The sequence below is a fragment of the Eschrichtius robustus genome, chromosome 16 (assembly GCF_028021215.1).
Source record: "Eschrichtius robustus isolate mEscRob2 chromosome 16, mEscRob2.pri, whole genome shotgun sequence".
Classification (NCBI taxonomy): Eukaryota; Metazoa; Chordata; class Mammalia; order Artiodactyla; family Eschrichtiidae; genus Eschrichtius; species Eschrichtius robustus.
The window spans coordinates 77,307,159-77,330,718 of record NC_090839.1 but is presented as its reverse complement, the minus strand read 5'-3'; the positions used below and the strand labels follow the sequence as shown (position 1 = coordinate 77,330,718).

General features: G+C 47.4%; 1 protein-coding gene across 3 annotated transcripts in view; it reads left to right on the top strand.

The window, feature by feature from the left end:
• Positions 1-1,416: 1,416 nt before the first annotated feature.
• BCL7C (BAF chromatin remodeling complex subunit BCL7C) overlaps positions 1,417-23,560 on the top strand; it is a 37,038-nt gene continuing 14,894 nt past the window's right edge. The window contains exons 1-6 of one of the 3 annotated variants that reach the window (XM_068523915.1): positions 1,432-1,732; positions 2,205-2,283; positions 2,618-2,726; positions 2,820-2,981; positions 4,448-4,533; positions 5,088-5,283. In XM_068523915.1, coding sequence (XP_068380016.1) covers positions 1,641-1,732; positions 2,205-2,283; positions 2,618-2,726; positions 2,820-2,981; positions 4,448-4,533; positions 5,088-5,213 — 654 coding nt within the window. In that variant the 5' untranslated portion in view covers positions 1,432-1,640 and the 3' untranslated portion in view covers positions 5,214-5,283. Of the gene's footprint in view, positions 1,733-2,204; positions 2,284-2,617; positions 2,727-2,819; positions 2,982-3,756; positions 4,040-4,447; positions 4,534-5,087; positions 5,284-23,560 lie in introns of those variants that run through there. The other 2 variants (XM_068523914.1, XM_068523913.1) reach the window with 2 other exon arrangements.

Sequence of the window (23,560 nt, the reverse complement as noted above, 5' to 3'; positions counted from 1 at the left end):
AAACTTTCCATTGAAGTAAAATATACACAGAGAAAAGTACACACATCATAAGGGTACAGCCTGACGAATTTTCCAAGAGTAAATATGCCCTGGGAGCCAGCACCAGATTAAGAAACAGAACATGACCAGTTCCCAGAGCCCCCTAGAGCCCCCTCGAGCCCCCTCGAGCCCCCTCTTAGCCCCCTCTTAGCCCCTCCCAGTCCCAAGGCTGACCACTATTCTGATTTCTCACACCATTAATTGGTTTCGTCTGTTTTTTTTTTTTAATTTATATATTTATTTCTTTTTGGCTGTGTTTGGTCTTCATTGCTGCGCCGCGGGCTTTCTTTAGTTGCGGTGAGCGGGGGCTACTCTTTGTTGCGGTGTGCAGGCTTCTCACTGCGGTGGCCTCTCCCGTTTCGAAGCACGGGCTCCAGGCGCACAGGCTTGAGTAGTTGTGGCTCTCGGGCTCTATGGCGTAGGCTCAGCAGTTGTGGTGCACAGGCTCAGTTGCTCCGCGGCATGTGGGATCTTCCCCGACCAGGGCTCGAACCGGTGTCCCCTGAATTGACAGGCGGATTCTTAACCACTGCGCCACCAGGGAAGCCCGGTTTTGCCTGCTTTGAACTTTATATAAATGGAATCACACAGTGTGTAGTGCTGTATCTGACTTCTTTCATGAGACTTGTCCCAGTTGTTGGGGGTAGCAGGACATCACTCTCCTTGCTGTGTCCTCCATGGTGTGAACAGGCTACAATCATTTTGCACTCCCCTGTCGATGGGTTGTTTCCAGTCTGAGGCTATTATGAATAGAGGTATAAACATTCCAGTACAGGCCCCTTGGTTCTGATACCCACGCATTTCTGTTGGGTGTTAACGACCTAGGGGTGGAACTGCTGGATCATAGAGTTTCACTAGAAAACCGCCAGCTTTCCAAAGTGTCTCTACCAATTTACACTCCCCCAGAAATATGAGGGATCCAGTTGCTCTACTTCTTCGCCTCCACTTGGTAAGGTCCGTCATTCTCACTTTAGCCATTCTGGTGGGTGGAGAGTCAGTCATATTTGCAGTGTCTGGCACGTACGTAACTGGCACTCAGTCAATAGACTGTTGAATGAATGGGTAGTTGAACAGTGTAGAACCAGATAGCCTGGCGAGGGGGACACACACCCACGCACATGCACACGCGCACACACACACACCCCCCGTTCCAGGGACGCCCCCACGCGCAGCGGTAGCACACGGGACACACACCCTCTCGCGCCCCCTGGCGCCCACGTGGTCTGAACGCACGGCCGCAGCCCCACCGCGCGCGTCCAGTCGCCCAGCTGCCCCCAACCTGCCTCTCGGCGGCGGGCAGGGGGCGCTGCTCGTCCCGGTGCCCCGAGGGGGCGGGCCCGGTCGGGGCGGGGTCGGCCGGCTTCCAGGCCTGGGCTCTGGCCGCCCGCGCCGCCCGGCCGCTCCGGGGACGGGACGGGCCGGGGCGGGGCGCGGCGGCAGGAAGCGGGGCGGGGACTCGCGGAAGCCTTGGGGAGCGAGGGAGGGCGCGGCCAACTCCCGGAGAGACGACAGGCCGAGAGAGCGGCGCCCCGGCCTGGCGCCGAGCCTGAGCCAGCCGGACGGGAGGCGGCCCAGCCGCGCTCGGCCCCAGCCCCGCCAGCATGGCCGGCCGGACCGTGCGGGCCGAGACCCGGAGCCGGGCCAAGGATGACATCAAGAAGGTGATGGCGACCATCGAGAAGGTCCGGAGATGGTGAGCGCTGCCCCGGGGCCAGGGACGGGACACGATGGGCCACTCCTCCCCCAGATACGTCTACCCCCTTCGCCAGCTGTGGCCCCCAGGTGTTAGGTGTGCCTCCCAGCTGCGCCCTGGATCTGCAGGGCTCTATCTTCCTTCTCCTGGCTACACCCTGGGGTCTACAAAGCGTGTTCCCCAACCCTGCCCTCCCGAGGCTGGAGCCCCCATTTATGCCCCGCCCCCTGAAGCTTTGACACTCCTTTCGCAAGTATGCAGAGTGATCTTCATTGCTTTGGTCCCCAGCCGGGCCCATAGTCGCGGTCTCCATGTATATACCCCAGGGGTCTGCAGAGCCATGTCCCGTTAGCAAAACTGCCCCTTCCCTCCGGCACCACCACCACCTCTACAGGTATCCCCAGATGTGTCCAGCTCCTGGGGTGGCTCTCTCCTCAGGCCTCTCTGACTCAGTCCCCCCACTGTCCCACAGGGAGAAGCGCTGGGTGACTGTGGGCGACACTTCCCTTCGTATCTTCAAGTGGGTGCCAGTGGTGGACCCCCAGGAGGAGGTGAGCAAGTTCTCCCACACCAGGCCCTTCCTCTGTGCAGCCTCAGGCAAGCCCCTCCCCACCCTGGCCTCCACCTCCAGTCCCCACTCAGACCTCAAATGCAGGAGCCCGGACAGATGTCAACAATTAGTAGCAACTCCGCCTCTTCCCCCTCCCCCCACACCAGACCCTGCTCCCCCCCACCCCAGTTCAAGACCTAACCCACTGTGCACAACCTGTCCCCTCATGCAGGGCCTTCTGCTTCTCTGTGCCTCAGTTTCCTTATTTGTACAGTGGGGGCTTTGCAAGTGCTAACTAGAAAGCTGACTCTGACCCTTAGCCCTCTAACCCCCAGGAGCGACGGAGGGCAGGTGGCGGGGCAGAGAGATCCCGAGGCCGGGAGCGGAGGGGCAGGGGTGCCAGTCCCCGAGGGGGTGGCCCTCTCATCCTGCTTGATCTCAATGGTATGTAGGGATGCTGAGATGTGGGGGGCTGTGGGGATTGAGGGAGGGGGCTGGAGGCCTCAGGCCCAACCCTTTTGGCTTTTGCTCCCACAGATGAGAACAGTAACCAGAGTTTCCATTCGGAAGGCTCCCTGCAAAAGGGCACCGATCCCAGCCCTGGGGGCACCCCCCAGCCCAGCCGCCCTGTGTCACCTGCTGGACCACCGGAAGGGGTCCCGGAGGATGCTCAGCCCCCACAGCTGGGCCAGGAGAGAGGTAGGACCAGGTGCCTCCCAGGAGCCCTCTCTTCTGAATCTTGTCCTCTCCAAGGTCAAAGCCACCAGCTTACCCCTCGACCTGCTCCCCTTCCTGTGTTGCCTCCTTGGGAGGCCTTCCCTGAGTCCTGTGGAAAGTCACTGCCCTTCCTCTAGGGACTGTCTCCTTCCCCTGGCTTCTTAGCATCTGTGGATAACTTAGCACTGTCTGAGGTTTTCATGTAAATTTAGCTTTTTACTAGTTAAGTATCTTTCTCTGCCACTCCCACCTCATGTCGCTTCCTGAATGTTGGGCCCATATCAATCTTGTTCACTGCTGTATCCTCAGAACACCATGGAACACATAGTAGGTGCTCAATAAATATTTGCTAAGGAATAGATAATCGTGATAATCGTAAGAGTGATTAATAATAAGTGATAATAACAGCTAATACTTATTGAGATCTTACTGTGTGCCAGGCACCCTTCTAAGCACTTTTCATGTTTTATCTCATTTAATCCTTACTACAACCCTGTGAGGGTTATGATCTCCATTTAGATCATAAGAAACCCAGATGAGAAACCGAAACCCAGAGAGGTTAGGTAAGTTGCCCAAGCTCACACAGCCAGTGAGCCAGGATCTGGGGTATGAGTCCTCCTCAGCTCCTCTTTCTTCCCATAGCGTCAATCCCCTATCTGGTCAGATTCACCTCCCCAATGTGTCTGCCTTCCCAGGCTCTGTCATCTCTCTCACCCGCACCCAGCTTCAGCCTCCTCCTGGGTCTCCTTTCTTGCAGTTGGACCCACACAGCTACCAGAGCACAAGGTTGACGAGGTCATTTTCCTGCTTCAAAGCCTTCAATGGCTGCCTGTGACCTTTGACTTCTCAGCCTGGCGCTCCGGGCCCTTCGTGAACTGTCCCCTGCTGACCTCATTGTTCCCTTCCAAGAACACCATGGCTTGGGCCTATGTTCTGTGTTGTCTAGATCATACCACACGCTTGTGTACCTTTACTAATATAAAAACAATAAATGGCATTTATTGAGCACTTACTGTGTGCCGGGCACTGTAGTAATGGCTTTTCCTGTGTTATCTCATTTAATTCTTACAACAGTCTCAGGTGGTAACTACTGTAATCATCTCCATTTTACAGGTGGGGAAAACAGGCTTAGAGCAATTAAGTCACTTGCCCAGGGTCAGGATTCGAACCCAGGCAGTCCAACCCCAGAATCTGGGCTTGCCAAGCTTCTGTTCCCTCTGCCTGAAATGTACTCCAGCTCCCCATTTGTCTGATCAAATCTACTCACCCGTCAAGATCCCACCTAAATGTCCTTCCTGTGTTTTCTTCCTGGGTTGCAGCTGGGTGACTGGCTCCCCCCTCAGTGCTCCCACAGCCCGCGGGCTTTTGTGACTGGTATGTTTCCCTCTCAGTCTGTGCTGTGGCACAGAGCAGCTGCTCAGGGAACACCTGTTAATTTCATGTTCCAGATCCTGGGGGCGTAACCGCAGGCGGCACGGATGAGCCTCCAATGCTGACCAAGGAGGAGCCTGTTCCAGCACTGCTGGAGGCTGAGGTGAGAGCGGCCGGGAGGCCGGACTACCAGGTCTTGGAGGGAATGGGGGCTCTGGGGTAGCCAAAGCCTTGGGGGCTGCACTCTCGAGGTCCAGGTGGGAAATGTAGACCGTGGACACAGCTAAAGGCTATTAGGCTGGGTTCTTGGGACTGAAAAGAAAAGGGTGTTTTAGAAACAAAATCCTGCAGGCTGGATTGGGGCTGATTTGAGACCATTAAAGGCCTGAAAAGATCATGGTGCACCTCCAAGTATTTTTTTTTTTTTAATCCTAAGTATGTAATTAGCTTAAGAAAGTCCCCCACAAACTTCTGACTTTTCCCACAAGGACTACCGTGATACGTTTTCGAGAAATATCAAATGTCAACTTCTTCCCCCCAAACGGTGTTGTTGTTGTTTCCGGCGCCCTACTTAATCTGCGTCCTGGGGCCCTGGCCCTGGGCTAGACTCCCGGGTCCGGGAGGGGAGTGGAGTGGAGGCTTTCGAGAAGGCATAGGCAAGGAGGCTGCACTCCTGGGTTTGGGTGGAGCTCATGCCTGTCCACCCTTCCTCTCCAGGCCCCTGAAGCTTACCCCGTCTTTGAGCCAGTGCCACCTGTCCCCGAGGCAGCCCAGGGTGATACAGAGGACTCGGAGGGCGCCCCCCCACTCAAGCGCATCTGCCCAAATGCCCCTGACCCCTGAGAAGCCGGCCTGCCTGTCGTGTTGCCCCAGGGGTCCCTTTGGCTTTTTACAAATAAAGACCCTTTTGTAATTTTGTGTCATGTCATTTCCCCGTCAGGGCTGGGGAGGGTCTTTGGAGACAGTTTTGTCTCACGCTCCATTTCTCAGATGGGGTCACTGAGGCTCTGAGAGGACCTACCTGTAGTCACACCCTGAGTCAGACATGGAAGAGGGGTTTGAGCCAGGACCCTGCCTCCCCAGCACTCCCTCCACCCTGTCCTGTCCCCCTTACCTTTGACCCTTCCTTCAGCCCTCCTGCTCTGGGAATCCCAGGACCCCTTTTCTTCCTACTCAGCCCTCCCCTGGGCCCAGCAATTACCAAAGCTCTGGGCAGCTAGGCCCGTGATTCCCATTCACACACAGGAACACAGAAGCCCAGAGGGACTTTGGGGCCTGGGATGACCCAACCCATTCCCTGCCGTCAGGAAGCTACAGCATCATTCCTCCCTGCCTCTGCTTAGCCATTCCTCCACTGGAACCCCTGCCCACACTTCTGGTTGAATCTTGCTTGTCTTCGGCTCAGTCACTACCTTCTCCAGGAAGCCTTCCCCAGGCTCAGTGAGTTTCCCCCCTTCGGGCTCCCACAACCCCGTGTGCTTCTTTCCCTTTGTCTCAGCATTTATCAGGCTGTTTGGGGATGGTTGGTTTGTGTGTCTATCTCATCCACTAGGCTGCGGGCTCCTGAGAGCAGAACTTGGTCCCAGCCTTGCCTAGCAGCACACTAGGCATAGAGCAGTCACAGCAATTGTTTGGTGAATGAATGAATTAATGAATGGGCTGAGGTTCTCCAGGCAGGCTTCTCTGAGTAGGTGGCACACAAGCTTGACTCTGAGACATGTACCTCAGTGTGGTAGATCTGAAGTCAGAAGTCCTGGTGAAAGTCCTGGCTCTGTTACTCACTAGCTGTGTGGCCCTATGCTGGCTGTTTCCCCTCTCTGAGCCTTAGTTTGTTCATCTGAGCAATGGGGACAATAACTAGGCCTCATCTGCTGCAGTGGGTTGTGGGAAACTTCAAATAATATAAGGGTACCTTCACTCTGTGCCTGTAAGAGAGTCAGAGTCAGGTGTATTAACCCTATTTTTATTTTTAACAAAGGAAGAGACAGGTTCAGAGAAGACCAAATTGAAACTTTAAAGAACTTTTAAAAAAATTCAGGGTGTTTCCTGACAGCAGCTTCAGTAGTAATATTTGAGCCAGGCTGGCCAGGGGAGCCAGGTGTGCAGTGATGTGGTACATTCATTTCTTGTTGCTGCCTAACAAATTACCACAATTTTAGAGGCTTAAAACAATGCAAATGTATTACTTTAGCATTCTGGAGGTTAGAAGTCCAAAATTACTCTCAGTGGGTGAAAGTAAAAATGTCGGCAGGGCTGGTTCCTTCCAGAGACTGTAGGGGAGAATCTGTTTGCCTGCTTTTTCCAGCTTCTGCAGACCACCTGCACCCCTTGTGGCCCCTCCCTCCATCTTCACATCCAGCAGCATAGCATCGTCCAAACTCCCTTTCTGTCTCTGCTTCCATTGTCACATCTGCTTCTCTGACTCTCCTGCCTCCCTCTATTAAAGACTCTTGTGATTACATTGGACCCACCTGCATAATCTAGGCTAATCTTCCCAGCTCAAGATTGTTAATTTCATCACATCGGCAGAATCTTATTTGCCATGTAAAGTAACATATTCACAGGTTCTGGGGATAGGGCCTGGACATCTTTGGAGGGCCATTATTCAGCCTCAGCACATGTGGTAAAAATCTCAGCCATTTCTAGGGTGTGTGGGTCATCTCATTATTCCCCTGAATCACCTCATGTGGTAATGAGAGTGCTCTGTAAAATGTAAAGTGCTTTGTATGGATTAGTAGTACAGTGTTAAGGCCCAGAATTCAGGCTCTGGGTTAGAATCTCAGCGTCTCCATTCATTCACTGTGTGACCTTGAGCAAGTGACTTAACCTCTCTGTGCCTCAGTTTTCTCATCTGTACAATGGGGATAATAGTAACATCAGCCTGGTGAGATTATTGTGAGTATTAAATGAGGCAATACATGGAGAGAGAGTCCTTGGCTTGGTACATAGTAAGTGCTCAACAAATGGCAGCTGTTTTTCCTATTACCCCATTTTACAGATGAGGATATTAGGGGGTAGTGGTAGAGGCCAGAGACTCACCTGCCAGTGAGACTGGGGAGGAAGAGTCATTTCTGAGTAGGCTTGAAAGGCTAAAGTTTGAGTCTTCCCCATTCCTATCCCTCTCCTGGCCCAAGGCCCCAGTCCCCGGGCAGCTGTCCCTTAGCCCAAGCCTGCCCTCACCTTTTCTGTAGCCTACTCTGTGACCTGGTTTAAAAGCCACCTCTTCCATAGCCATATCCCTGACCATCACCTTGCCATGCCATCCCCGCCTCCTCCCCACATCCACACTCTCTTTTTGGAAATTCTTCACCCTTGGCTCTCAGGCCCTAGCCTCCAGTGCTCCGCCATTCTCTTCCCCTATGTCACTCTCTCCTTTTCCTGATCCCTTAAATATCTCTCGCTCTGGCCTAGCTCTTTTCATGAACACTCTCCCTGCTAGGTCCCACCTACTCCTTGAATTAATGGTTCCCAAGTCTCTGCCTCCCAGTTCTGCCCCCTACCTCCAGGCTCAAAGAGCCAAATGCCTTCACAGGACGTCCCACAGATCCTCAGCCTAGCCCTCCTCCCAACCTGTTCCCAGCATCCCCTCTGGGATTCCCCAGAAATGGCCCACAATCCCAGGAGTTGGCTAAGATGGGAGCACCCAGAAGTCAGAGTCAACATCCCATGAGTCACCCTGTCCCCTTAAGTCCTTGTCCTAAATAACCCTCCCACTTGCCCCTTTCTTTAGGGCCCCACTGTTTTGCTGGTGCCTCCCAGTGAGTTTCCCTGCTTCTCTCTGGCCCATCAGCAATCCATTGTCCACCCAGCAGCGGGGCGGTCTCAGAAACCCGAATCTGCCCATGATGCTGCCCGGGGGTTAAAACCCTCCGGTCCCCTCATTACCTGCAGGATGGCACCACACTCCGCCTCTTCCTCCCATCCCTGCACAGCTACCCTTGGAACTGCCTATAATCACCCCCAGACACTTTGCTTTTTTCCTCACCTCTGCGGCTTTGCTCATGCTGTTTGCTTGGCCGGGAGTGCCCTTCTCGTCCCTCTTCATCTGGGAGTTGGCTTCTTGTTTTTCAAACCTCAGCTTCCTGGTGTGGTCTTCTCTCCTCTCCTCGTGCCCCCTGTCCCCTCTTCTGCCGTTTCCCAGAGCATCAGGAATTCTCTTGTGATGGTCGATGTTGACTTCGGTCTCCAGCACCAGACTGCAAGCTCCACGAAGGCAGGGGAATTCCTTTATTCATAGCAACGTGTATTTATTGTGCACTTACTGTTTGCCGGGTACTATTCTAGGCCCTGGGGATACAGCATAGGCAAGATGGAAAAATATCCTTGCCTTCACGGAACTTAGCTTCAGTAAATTAGATTATATGTAGAAAGTTAAAAGTACTGTGGAAAAAATCGAGTAAGGGAAGTGGAGAAAGAGCAGATTGCAATTTTAAATAGGGAGGTCAGGGGAGGCCTGACTGAGGAGACATTTGAGAAAAAACTTGAAGGAAGTGAGGGAGAAAACCTTGCACATACCTGAGGGAAATGCATTCCAGGAAGAGGGAACAGCCAGTGCAAAGGCCCTGAGGGGGCACATGCCTGGAAATGAGATCAGTGCCTCTGGAGCAGAGGGAGGAGGGAGAGAGTGGTGGGAAGTGAGGTCAGGTCAGCAAGGGCCTCAGAGGCAGGACAGGCACATAACCTGTCATTCAAACTTTGAGGATAAAAGAGGATGTATTAATAATTATGCCCAGATAACACGTGATACGGGATAACCAGGATGTAAGTTTATCCTGCTTGAAGGCCACTGTCAGGACTTTGGCTTTTATTCTGGGTGAGATGAAGAGCTATTGAAGGGGTCTGCGCAGAGGAGTAACATGATCAGACTTAGAGGGTTTTTTCCCTTAATATTTTATTATAGTTTTAAAGTTTACAGCAAAATTGGAAGAATTGTACAGGTAACACTGATGTACCTACCACCTAGATTCTATAACATTTTACTGTGTTTGCTTTATCACATAGCCCTAGCCATCCATCTAACAACCTTTCTTATTTTCTTGATACATTTCAAAATAAGTTGCAGACAATGGTATACTTCCCTCTCTACACTTCGGCATGCATGTTTTTCACTAGAGTCCAGTATTTATTTACAGGTTTTTCTTTTCCTGTAAAAAGAAAAACTATTCATATAGCAAAATGCACAGGTGTTAACTGTGATCCAGTGAGTTTCAACAAATATATAATTTGCATAATGCAAGCCCTTATCAACTATATCACTATCCCCCCCGGAAAGTTTCCTGTTGCCCCTTCCCTGTCCCCAGCTCCCTACAGGCAGCGCTGTCCTGATTTTGGTTTTGATGAGGTTAACCTGTTGTTGAACTTCGCATGCGTGGAATCTATGTACTCCTTTGCATCCGTTTTCTTGCACTCAGCATAATGTTTTTGAGAGTCATCCACACTGTTACTTGGATCAGTAGTTTGTTCCTTTCTATTGCTGGGTTAGATGCCATAGACTTGTCTTTGACTAGGATCCCTCTGCTGGGTGGAGAGCAGATGGGTCCAAGTCCTCTGCCTGTTTCTATTTCCCTGCACAAGCCTGTCAAGCCTGGGGCTCAGAGCCCTGGATGAGTACATCCCAGGGAGATGGATAGCCTTTTCTCAGGGACCTTTCTAGAATGGAGAGTCTATGGCATCAGTCCCCCAGAAATCTGGGGAGACAGAACGATATCAGAGGTAGGATCTAAGGTGACCAAGCATTCTGGTTTGCCCAGGACTTTCCCCATGTTAGCCCTTCAAATTCCATTCCCGGAAATCCCTCAGTTCTCGGCAAACTGGGATCCCACCACTGCCCCTAGTCTCCCAGGCCCTTTCTCACTCCAGACTACACTTCCTTCCTTCTAAGAATTGATCCTCCTTAAACTCCAAACTGGTCTGCTGCTCCCTTGCTCTAAAACTTCCCATGGCTCCCCGTGGCTTTGCCTGGCAACCCAAAGAATATACTCAGCCTATGGCAGTGGTTCTCAAACTTTGCTGCATATTGGAACCACCTGGGAAATTTTGATGTCTGGCTTCTACCCCCAGACATTTTCATTGGTATAGGATGCGACTTAGGCATTGGCCCCACAGGTGTGACTGGTTGGTGACCCCCAGGTCCCCACACAGGGCAAGTGAAAGGGAAGAGCACAATAACTTACTTTCCATTCCCTTATATTCATCTGTTGGCAGTGGCTTTTCTGCCTGTCCCCTCCTTTGTTCCTCCAGTCAGCTCTGGGATGCAACTGTGGTGTAGTGAAGGGTCAGGATGCAGAATAGGAATGGAGGTATTCCAGATTCAATTGATTTGTACTAACTGTGTGATCTTGGGCAAGTCATTTCCCTGTCTAGACCTTAGTTGCCTCATCTGAAACATGAAGCCAATATTATCTTTTCCATAAACAGTAAGTCCCCTACATACAAACCTTCAAGTTGTGAACTTTCAAAGATGCGAATTGCGTTCGCACATCCAATCACGTAAGTTAGTTCATGTGTCTGGCGTACATTGTCACCTGTGTGCATCCTCTACAAGTGGTTGTGCTTTTGTGTACTTTACTGTACAGTATTGTATAGGGTACAGTAGTACAGTATCTTTATTTCAAGCCCAGGATGTCTGGAAGCAAGTGTAAAAGCAGTGGTGTTGTAGCTGGTACTGCTAAGAAGCGCCAAGCGATAATGATGGAAACAAAAATGAAAATAATTGAGAGAGTGGAGCGAGGTGAAAAGATGGTAGATGTCACTCGTTCTTATAACATGAATCGTTCAACGATCAGCACGATTCTAAAGAACAAGGACAAGATCATGGAACATGTGAAGTCTGCTGTGCCGAAGATGTCGACAATAGTATCAAAGAAGCGTGGAAAAGTGTTGGAGGAGATGGAGAAACTTCTCAGAGTGTGAGTGCAGAATCAGCATCAGCGTCGAGTCCCGCTCAGCTTATGCTGATTCAAGAGAAAGCTAAAACCCTTTATGAAGACTCAAAGAAGAAACACAGCGAAGTATCAGAGGGTGCATCTTTTAATGCCAGCCATGGCTGGTTTCATCGGTTCCAGGCTAGAGCTAACCTTCAAAACCTAAAAGTAAGTGGTGAGGCAGCGAGTGCAGATACGGTAGCTGCCCAGGAGTTTCCTGAAACACTTCAAGAAATTATTGATGAAGGCACGTACTGTACTAATGAAGACCTGATGGAATTGGAGGCCCAGAGGAAGGGCGAAGAGAGACAAGAGGAAGAAGAAATAACTGAAGAACCGAAGAGATTCACGATGCAGAAAATGGCAAGGGGATTTTCTTTATTTGAGGAGGCACTGTTAGTTTTTGAGGCACAGGACCTGAACGTAGAACAGTACACGAAGGTTGCAGCAGCCGTTCAGCATGCAATCCAGTGCTACCATGTCATCTACAACAAGGAGAAAAGAGCTACTACCCAGACATCACTGGATCATTTTTTCAAGAGGGTTGATATAATTGAATCCAGCAAGGAACCAGAACCTGTGCCATCAACGTTAGGCGTGAGTGAAATTGAAGCTTGCCCTCCGTCTCCTATTGCTGAGGATCCTTCAGCTCTACCATCTCCCACCTCCTCTCCCTCCTCCAGTCAGTAACTCTTCTTGCCTGTTCACTTGATACCAGCCCCTGTATGCCAGCTGTTGTAGTGCACTGCTGTACTTTTCAAGGTACTGTACTGTAAAATTGTTTTATTTTTTGTGTTTGTTTGTTATGTATTATTTGTGTGAAAAGTATTATTAACCTATTACAGTACAGTACTATATAGCCGATTGTGTTAGTTGGGGTACCTAGGCTAACTTTGTTGGACGTACGAACAAATTGGACTTACGAACGTGCTCTCAGAATGGAACTGGTTTGTATGTAGGGGACTTACTATATATATATATATATATATATATATATTTTTTTTTTTTTTTTTTTTTTTTTAAATCTTTTCCTCATCTATCTTTGACCCGTGTCAGGAGCAGAGTGAACCAAGTGCAGATCACGCACGGAGAAGCTGTATGTAAACCAAATTTTTGTGAAGCGAATAATATTTCCGATCTTTAATTTTTAAAATCACCGGTAGGACTACAGGCACTCTGGGAAATGTAGGAAATGCAGTGCTAAAGAAACGAAAGTAAAAGTCTGTTGTAATCGATTATAACCCCAGTTGAGGTTTTACTGTATCTATTTTAAGATATTGTGAGGGAGCCAGAGAGAGTCGGTTGGGATCAATGAAAACAGCCCTAAATGGGGCGCCAGGGCTCTGGTTCAGCTGCCGTGTGACTTCAGTCACCTTGTCTGTAGAATTGGACCCACAGACCCGGCTCCTTTCCCTGCCTTTGGTGAAGCTTCCTGGAAACAAAGGAGGGCAGTGTGCCTCGGAAACGGCCGAGCGCGGGGAGGGCGCCCCGCGGCGTCTCAAGCGTTAAGGGCACCGAGCGCCCAGCCGGGGTCCTAGAGAGGCCGCGGCGGACTTCCGGTCCGGGCGCTCCGGACAAGATTTTCCCCAGGGCTGCAGGGCTGCAGGGCTGCAGGGCTGCGGGGCGCGGGTGGGGGACTGTTCCGCCGAGGTTGTGTCTGCTTTACAGCAGCAGATCAGGGTCACCTAGGACTGGACCTGCGGACGTGTCCCCTTCCCCCGAGTTCCTGACCAGCATTTTTGACCGTGGGCAGCATCTGAGACCCTCTGGGCCTTTGTCTCCCCGTCTGTAATGCCGGCGTGAGGATCCCGGGACTAGCCGATCACAGTCGGTTTCTTTTATTTACTTGCCCCTGGGAATCCACTGTCTCCCCATTATACAGTCCAGGAAACCGAGGCCCAGCAAGAGAATGTGACTTTGGAATGGCAAAGACAAGCTTTCCCACCAGTGTATCTAGTCCGGGCAGAGGCATAGTTCAAAGCCACATCCCTTGATTCTTAGCGCTGCTGCTCCAAGAGTTTAAGGACATTTATGATGAGAGCCACTATCGAGAGCTTACTTTGTGTCAGGAGCGGTGCATACATACCTCGGGAGATGTCCACATTTTACAAGTAAGAAAAGTGAGGTTCAGGGCGATTTTCTCCACAGTCATGATGCAGGACAGTGGGTGAGTAGCGAGGGTTATAAACCAGGTTTGCGCGACTTGACTGGCAGATCTGTTTGGGGGAATATTAGCTAACATTGAGTGCTTATGACTGAATCCTTTCATAAGGGGGCAAAAGCTTACCACAGGGAGATGATGGGGAGCGGGGGGTGCTCACCGACCTGGTTAAGTTAAATAATAGTGGTCCTGGTTCAGGTATCTTTGCATCCTTTCATTCACCTCAAGGACAAAAAAAATAAGATTTAACAGTTTTCTCTTTTTACTAACAACTTTTATTGAGAGATCATTCACATACCATACAATTCACCCATTTAAAGTGTACAATCTAGTGGTTCTTTAAGTATATTCAAAGAGTTGTGCAGCTATCACCACGGTCAACTTTAGAACATTTTCATCACCCTCAAACCGTACCCATTAGCAGTCATCCCCATTCTCCTCCAGCCCTAGACTGTCACTAATCTACTTTCTGTCTCTATAGACTTGGCTATTCTGGACATTTCATATACAGCCATAAGTGGCCTTTTATGACTGAGATAATCTTTTTTAAACAAAGTCCTGGCCTTGAGCTCAGAGCTTTGGCCTATAACCATGGCAAGCGAGAATTGAATACCAACGTTTTGATTTTGTTATATTTATTTTTTACCACTCTAGGGTAAGTGATAGGTACTTCCTGTTTATGGTAGTGATATAAAGTTTCCTTCTTGAATAAATGTTTTTCCATTTTACAAGTTGATATTTTTAAAGGACAAGATTAAGCAAATAGTAGAGATGGTGTACAAGTGTCTGAAGGTTGGGAACATGGGATGTGAATGAAGTTTGGAAAACACTAGGTTGTCTGATTTGAGGCTTTCCAGGACGCAGTTGGAAAACCACCCTATTATTCCAATTCAATCTCCTAACAATTCCTAAGAGGAAGTGCATCATTTTACTGATGAAGAAACAGGTATAGGGACTTCGCTGGGGGTGCAGTGGTTAAGACTCTGCACTCCCAATGCAGGGGCCCTGGGTTCAATCCATGGTCAGGGAACTAGATACCACATGCATGCCGCAACTAAGAGTTCACATGCCACGACTAAGGAGCCTGCGTACTGCAACTAAGGCGCCAGTGAGCCGCAACTAAGGATCCCGCGAGCCGCGACTAAGGAGCCCACCTGCTGCAACTAAGGAGCCCACGTGCCACAACTAAGGATCCCTCAAGTCACAACTAAGGACCCTGCGAGCTGCAACTAAGGAGGCCACCTGCCGCAACTAAGACCCAGTGCAACCAAATAAATTAAAATAAAAAAAAAAAAGAAACAGGTATAGAAAAGTTAACTATGGTAACTTGTCCAAGGTCACACAGCTAGTGACAGAACCTAGACTTAACCTAAGGTCTCTTTAATTCCAAAGACTACCTATTAACCAAGTTTGAAAGTAAAACTGGGGGTGAGGAATGGAGTAGCAGGCTTGAGAGAGGACTCTAGCCACTAGACCAAAACATGTGGGGACCAGGCTGGTTGTTTTGGGTATCCCTTCAAACAAATAATCAAATATTTTTTTAAAAAACAATGTAATTTGTGACTCTAAGCAGAGATTCCATCTCAGGTACTGTTGGGGCTTTCTTCCTCTCTCAAGGGCACACCAGAATCCAAGAAGTGTTGCCTGGATAACTAGGGGTGTGTGCATGTGTGTGTGTGTGTTGGTGCCAGGGAGGGTCTAATCCCTTGTTCATCTTGGCTGCTGTTGGCATCGCTGTCCAAGGGACAGTGGTCCTTTAAAGTCCATGGCTTCTGCCCCATACCACATGCAAGGCACCAGAATCTAGGGCTGCCTGAGACTCCTTGTACGTAGGATCCCATTATTCCTGGAATATCAGGCAGCCACCTACTCCTAGGACTGGCTAGTTTCATGGAGCACAGCCTTGGGGCATGTGCCAGGACTCCCTCTCTCCCCTTCCAGGCCTGGGGACTTTTCCATCCCTTGCCATCACCTCCACCAAGACCCTCTGCCTCCCACCCTCCTACCCTTCTTAATACACTTCATATTCTTTCACTGTTGGCTTTAATAGCACATTAAACTCAGAGCCCATTTCCATTTAAACTAGTTTCTTTTCCTCGAGGGCAGGGAGCTTAATTTTTAAATCTTAACTTTAAAAATGTAGCATACAGAAGCCAAACATACTTGGTCCTCCACTCACATAGCTGTGCAGTTCAGCTTGGACCCAAACTTGAAGTTAATCACACCTATCCTCCTTCAAAGGCAATTAGGGTCCATTGTTATTCAACTTGCGTGAGAATCTCAACCCTCACTCCAAGCAGTTTAGATATAAGAATAATTTGGGCCCATATAGAACCAAATAGCTAACCCTGAGCCAGGTAAAACTCTAAGAAACTACATGCATAATCTCACAAAAATCATTTCAACAACTCTGTGAGATAAGTATTATTATTGTGTCCATTTTACAGATGGGAAAACTGAGGCACGGAGAAGTTAAGTCACTTGTCCAAGGTCCCCCAGTCAGTAAATAGTAGAGGCAGACGTGAGTCCACGTAGTCTGGAGAGCGTGTGATCTCTAACACAGAGCACAGACTCTGAAGTCAGACTATTTCCTCCATCATCTACAGCAAAATTTTAGTGTTCCCTATTCTTCCCAACTTTCTAATGAAAGCAGGCTTTTTCTTTTTTTTAATTTTTATTTATTTATTTTTGGCTGCGTTGGGTCTTCGTTGCTGCGCGCGGGCTTTCTCTAGTTGCGGCGAGCAGGGGCTACTCTTGTTGCAGTGCACGGGCTTCTCATTGCGGCGGCTTCTCTTGTTGCAGAGCACGGGCTCTAGGCGCGCGGGCTTCAGTAGTTGTGGCACGCGGGCTCAGTAGTTGTGGCATATGGGCTTAGTTGCTCCGCAGCATGTGGGATCTTCCCAGACCAGGGCTCGAACCCATGATCCCTGCACTGGCAGGTGTATTTTTAACCACTGCGCCACCAGGGAAGTACGAAAGCAGGCTTTTTTTTTTTTTTCCTTTTTTTTTCAATTTCAAAATTAAACTCAAAGACCACTGTAAAGAGAGTGTTCCTGTAAAGAAAGGAGTCTCACGGTCTGCTCTAAGGAGACATTTTCTGCCACGGCTTTCAGAGCAGCAAGTGGGCTGAGGGGCTTGGAGTTTGGGGGAAAGGAGATGGGGATCCTTGAACCTTGTGGGGAGCAAGGACATGATGGTAACAGTGGCTCCCATTGACTGGGTCTTCCTAACATGCCAGGCCCTAGGTTAAGTGCTGGATAGATGGGTATATGTAATGTGTATGTTTACATGAGACACACACTAGAGGTCCAGTTTTTATCCACCGCCCTACTCTACACTTTTAGATTTTTAGAGGGGAGATTTTTAGAGATCACTTCATCATACCTCCTAATTTATAGGTGAGGAATCATTTCGGTTCATTCCTCAACAGCCACGGAAGTTCTGTTCTATGCTGGGCCCCATGCTGAGCTCTTAGGAAAGATAGAAAAGACCAATTCAAGGTGTTAGCAATAGGAATCTCTGGGTGGTAGGAATATAGTGTTACTCTTATTTTTTGCTTATCTGTATTTCTGTACTTTCTTTCTTTCTTTCTTTCTTGGCCATGCCGTGTGGCTTGTGGGATCTTAGTTCCCTGACCAGCGATCGAACCTGGGCCCTCGGCAGTGAAAGCTCGGAGTCCTAACCACTGGACCACCAGGGAATTCCCTGTATTTTCTTTTTCATAATAAAATAAAAATAAGTTCCCCCCCCATTATGCCCCTACATGTACAGTACTCTTTCTCCAGTTTAAATGATTACATACCTCAAAACCCCCATGGTGGGAGAAATTCCAGTTAAGGAATTCAAGACCTTGTACTAGAGGGGTGTCCCCCTAATTCACATGGCAGCTGCATCTGCAGTCCCATCTGAGCAAATGTCATGACACCCCACTTTCCTCCTCTCAAATCCCCAATGGGCCCAGGAATTGGCATCTGAACCCAATTTTCCATAGCAGTGATTCTCAGTGGGGCCTGAGCATTCAGAAAAGTATAGGGCAGATTTGATTTTCATAATTTCTGAGGCTGCTACAGGCATGCAGTTAGCAGGGCCGAGGGATGGTGGTCATCCTATAATTCACCAGGCAGCGTCCACAGCAAAGGTCATGCCCAGAACGCCAGTGGACTCCTGTAGGCTGTCCTGGTGGCCTGGGAGGTGTTTGGGCCTGGAAATACTGCCCAACTGGATCATGCCTACCCAGCTGATCAGATCTAACCTCTTGGGAAGTTTGAAAGCCAGACCCAGAAAAAAGTGAACTGAAACAGCAGGGGCCATGAGAGCCCATATCAGGAGTCTGGTGGGGTCACTGTGCTGGGAGTGAATGTGCCACTTCTAAGGAACAAGGACGTTCCAGGGACCCCATGACTTCCGTGGGTCTCAAAGGGCATGACCAATGTCCCAGGTGTCTGTGAGGCTCCACCATAAATGCTCAGCAGCTACATGGGATATATAAACCTATGAAAAATCCTACACATTTTTTTCTTTTACTTAAAGTTATTGAATAGGCATAGAGTGGCATTTTAAATATTTTTAAACTACTTCCTCCATTAATGGATATTCTATATACCCTTCCTTATTTTCTTGAAATGTTTTAGGATTCATTCTTTCTGTGGGTTATTTTGGGATAGGTAGCATGCCCTCTGAGAGGGATATTCTTCTATGGAATGTTTGTTGCCTTTTTAATTTTTACAGCTCCAGGTCCCAAGGTCCTAACAAGGAATGATTTGAAATTTGTATGAACTGGATCTGAAATCCTCAGAGTTGCCTATAAGTTGAACAGAAAGAAGTAAATTCACATATTTAAGAGTTTGGATAAGTAGACTTTGTGACTGGGGAAGTATTATACCCCTGAACAACATCTGGCTAAATATTTTGTTCAATATATAATTTTTGTTAATTAAAATAATTAACATTATAGGCTCAGAGAGGGAAAGCAATTGGCTCAGAGTCACACAGCAAGTTAGTGCAAAGCTAGAACTACAACTTTGGTTCCTTATCTTGAAGCTCAGTGCTCTTTCCATTCGTTCTCTCCCCATGACTGTTGACTCACAAAGCTATGGGCAAGGAGGAAGTTTAGCTTAAGAGTGAAGCTGGGGGAATTCCCTGGCAATCCAGTAGTTAGGACTCTGCACTTTCAGTGCCAAGGGCCTGGGTTCAATCTCTGGTCTAGGAACTAAGATCCACGCAAGGCACGCAATACGGCCAAAAATATATATAAGATAAAATTTAAAAAAGAGTGAAGCTGAAAAGAAAAGGAAGATGAAGTAGAGGTCATAACAGGAAGGCAAACATCTTAAAGCTTTTTTGTTGTTGTATCAGTATTCTATTGTTGTAGCAAATTACCACATATTTGGTGGCTTAAAATAACATAGATTTATTATCTTACAGTGTTGGAGGTCAGAAGTCCAACATGGGTCTCACTGGGCTAAAATCAAGGGGTAGGGAGCGCTGTGTTCCTTCCGAGGCTCTAGAGGAGGATCCGTTTCCTCGCCTTTTCCTGCATCCGGAGGGACTCCATAGTCCTTGGCTCGTGGTCCCCTTACCCCTTCTTCAGAGCAGCAATGTTGCATCTCTCTGACCATTCTTCCACAGTTACATCTCCCTCTGACCATAACCAGAAAAGGTTTTCCAATTTTAAGGACTCGTGTGATTACACTGGCCACCTGGATAATCAAGGATAATGTCCCTGTCTCAAGGACTTCAATTTAATCACATCTGCAGAGTCCCTTCTGCCATGTAAAGTAACAGATTCACAGGTTCTGGGGATTAGGATGCGGACATTTTAGGACATTAGACAAAGGCCATTATTCTCCCTATCACAATTATGAAATATCATGCATAGACATTCATAAAGAATAGCTTAACATGATATTATAGAACAAAATACCCTCATAACCACCACTCAAAACCAGAAATAAACATTGCCAGAATCTTGGCAAGAACTCTTCCCTCAATCTTGTTTTTTTGGTTGCATTTGCCTGAAAATTTTTTGTCCATTTATCTGAAACATTTTTGTCGCTTTATGTGTTTCCTATAAATTGCTTATAGCTAGATTTTAAAGTCATTTAGTCTCAGTTTCTGCCTTATAATTTCATATTTGTTGTAATAAACAATATACTTTTTTCTTTCTACCTTATTTTACATTTACTATTTATTTTTCATTAATGTTTTCCTGTTTGCTTTTTTTTTTTTTAACTTTTGTTGACTTGGTCAAGTTTCTATTTATTGCCATCCACCCTCCCCCTTTATTAAGCTGCTAGTGTTTATCTTTTCTTTCCTAGCAATCACAATTATTCTTAAATTGTTGTATCAGTACATGGTAATAATCCTACTCCTTCACCAAAATGTTTTACTTGCCCATTCCCACACAATCTCCTGAAAGATGATACCTTTAGAATGCTGTTAACTTCCCCACTCTCCCTACTCCTGGAGTTTTACTAAGATAGTTTACAGGGTTTTTTTGTTCTAATCTATTATTAGGCTTTCCATTAAAGTTCATGACTTCTGCAAAAGAATCCTTACTTAATACCTACAGCACAAATTCCCAGTCTGTCTCCTACCATTTAAACCAAACTATATATATCGCAAGATTTGTTGCTCACCTCTGCTACCCCATCTCTTCATCTTGCATTATCATGAGCTCTCAATCACTATTGAGAGAATTTCTTGAGCACTTCCCTCAGATAGGCATGCACTTGATCCATGCACTGAATCTTGTATGCTAGCAGATGTCTTTCTTTTGCCCTGGTTGAGAAGTGACACGATGACTTGTTTTGATTCTTGGGTTACATTCCTTTTCTCTTAGCAGTCTGTATTCTACTGTCTCCTAGCTCATAGGATTGCAGATGGGTGGTCTTAAACTAGTCTGATTCTTGCTCCTTTTTAAGTAACCTAGTCTTTCTGTCTGGAAGCTTGCAAATTGTTGTTGTTGTTGTTTTCTACCTCTGGAACTCAGGAATTTCATCAGGATATGTCTAGATGTTTATCTTCATTCATGTCAGTCTTTTAATCTTCAGACTCAAATTTCCCTCTCCACCTGTTACTTTTCTCTCCTTTGGGGCCTCCTATTATTTGTGTGTTAGGTCTTCTGGATCTGTCCTTCAAATTTACATTTAATGGTATGATTTCTTTTCCCTTATATTTTTGATGTGTTGTAAGATTTCTTCCAGTATCTTTGAGTCTCTCATTACTGACTGTGCCAATTACCAAGTATGTCTATTTTAATGATAAATTTAGGCATTGAAGAAATAACCACAGAATGGGTCTATGGGCCACCTAGGCCCACTGAATTGGCCTGGAGTTAAGATTCCATCTATCCCCTGGCTGCTGTAAGCATCTACTTTGATTGGTGGATCACAGTGGCATTTTGGGTCCCTAGGAATGTGTCCATTAGAGCCAATGTCTAATAACCCATGAAGGGTCTGGATATTTCCTTTTACCCAGTGCACACCCTAGTAAAAGGGCCACAGGTCCCTTTGGGGAAGGCTTAGGGAAAGACTTATGATGAGTACTTGCAGCAATGGTACAAGGTCCTTCCTCAAGGAGACTTGGCATCACCCTCAGTTAAGCGGCTCTGGGTCTGTGATTGACTTGGGTCTGCGAACTAGTGACAGGCTATGATTCTCCACTGTGACAACTCAAATCAGAATTTTGGCTACCAGACGTAGGGTTTCTACTGTAGATCAAGCAGAAGAGAAACACTTCCAGAATGGTGGAGTGAGGACCTCTGAAAATTCACTCCTTCATAAAAACAAGAAGAACTCTGGCTAAAATGGTCAAAATAAGCTTTTTCAGAACTCTGAAAATTAACCAAAGCCTAGCTACAACCCAAGGAGCATTTATTCCAGAAAAACAGCTGTGTCCTAGTGAGAACAGTGAACTTTGTGCAGTTTTAACTTGCCTTAGTCCTATTCTCCTCTTCACAGGTTCACAGAAACCTTGGAAAATAAAAGCCTCACAACTAAAGGAATTGTGAAAACCAGTGCTTAGTAGCCACAGGAGGGGGAACAGGTTTGAATCTCCATAACAGCTCCATTCCCAGAGAAGTGTCTCTATTTGGTAGCTCTCTGAAAAGCTCTATTCTCAGAGTTTGTCTTTATTTGACCCGACTCAGAACTCTCCCTGCGCTACAGCCATATCCCTAGGGATATGTTGAAACATCCCTAGTTTAAAACAATCAGTGGCCATTGTTTAATATCACAGCAGCCTGAGATGGTGATACCAGTTTTGGGGTAACGAGAGGCTGGACCTCAATCCCTTGTTGGGGAACTAAGATCCCGCAAACTGTGCAGCATGGCCAAAAAATTAAAAAATAAAAACTTAAAAAAAAAAAGAGGCTAGGGACTTCCCTGGTGGCGCAGTGGTTAAAGCTCCGCGTTCCCAATGCAGGGGGCCCAGGTTCCATCCCTGGTCAGGGAACTAGATCCCACACGCATGCTGCAACTGAGAGTTCGTGTGCCACAACTAAGGAGCCCACATACCGCAACTCCCTAAGGCGCCTACCTGCTGCAACTAAGACCCGGCGCAACCAACTAAATAAATAAATATTAAAAAAAAAAAAAAGAGGCTGGACAAAAAAAAACACAAAAAAACTTGAAAGGAAAAACTAGGGAATGAAATATCCGTAGAGGGCTTTGAAAAGCCCTGAGACATTCCTGGGAATCCCTATAAGGTCACAAGCATGAGTAGGGCTGTATGCACTCAGGAAAGACCTGAGAAGACCCTAAGCTCTTACCTCTAGCTGACCTTGATGCTCTGTGCAAGCAGGAAGTGGGAGTTAAAGCAGTGTTGTGCACACACACACACACACACACACACACACATAGAGCCCCTCAGAAAAGGCTAGGAAATTTATTGGTTGAAGGCATTAGAGGAAATCTCTGTCCAATCATTAGCTGACCACTAAGCAAGCTAACTGAGCACAGAGTTCAGTGGCCATGCGCAAAGAGTGAAGTCTTTACAGAATTCATCTAGGAAAGTTCGTAAACAGCAGCAACAACAACAACAAAGCCTGAGGAGGGGTGGAATCAGATTTTTGCAGTTGCCACCTTATAATATTTAAGATGTCACTGTCAATAAAAAAATTTATGAGACATGCAAAGAAACAGGAAAGTATGGCCCATACAAAGGAAAAAAAGGAGTCAAAAGAAACTGTCCCTGAGGAAGTTATCAGACAAAGTCTTTAAATCAGCTATTATAAATATATTCAAAGAACTAAAGGAAACCACGCCAAAAGAATCAAAAGGAAGTGTGGGAATGATGTCTCACCAAACAGAGACTATTAATAAGCATATAGAAAAATTACATTTATATTAAAAATGTGCATGTATGTATGTGTACACACATGCATACATATATATATATATCAAATAGAAATAGAAATTCTGGAGCTCAACAGTACAAAAGTACAATTGAAATGAAAGATTCACTAACAGGGCTCAATAGAGGATTTGACTTGGCAGAAGAAAGAATCAACACACTTGAAGACAGGTCAGTTGCGATTACTCAGTCTGAGGAATAGAAAGAAAAAAGAATGAAGAAAAAGGAATGGAGCCCCCAGAGACCTGTGGAATACCATCAGATGTACTAATATACATATAATGAGAGTCCCAGATGGAGAGAAGAGAAAGGGGCAGAAAGAGTATTTGGGGACTTCCCTGGTGGTGCAGTGGTTAAGAATCTGCCTGCCAATGCAGGGGACACGGGTTTGATCCCTGGCCCAGGAAGATCCCATATGCCACGGAGCCACTAAGCCTGCACACCACAACTACTGAGTCTGCGCTCAGAGCCCACAAGCCACAACTACTGAAGCTTGTGCGCTCTAGGGCCCGCGTGCTGCAACTCCTGAGCCCACGTGCTGCAACTACTGAAGCCCTCGCACCTAGAGCCCATGTTCTGCAATGAGAAGCCACCGCAATGAGAAGCCCACACACCACAACTACGAGTAGCCCCTGCTCACTGCAACTAGAGAAAGCCCGCATGCAGCAACCAAGACCCAAATGCAGCCAAAAAAAAAAGAAAAAAGTATTTGAAGAAATAATTTCCCTGAATTTGATTTTTTTTTTAATTAA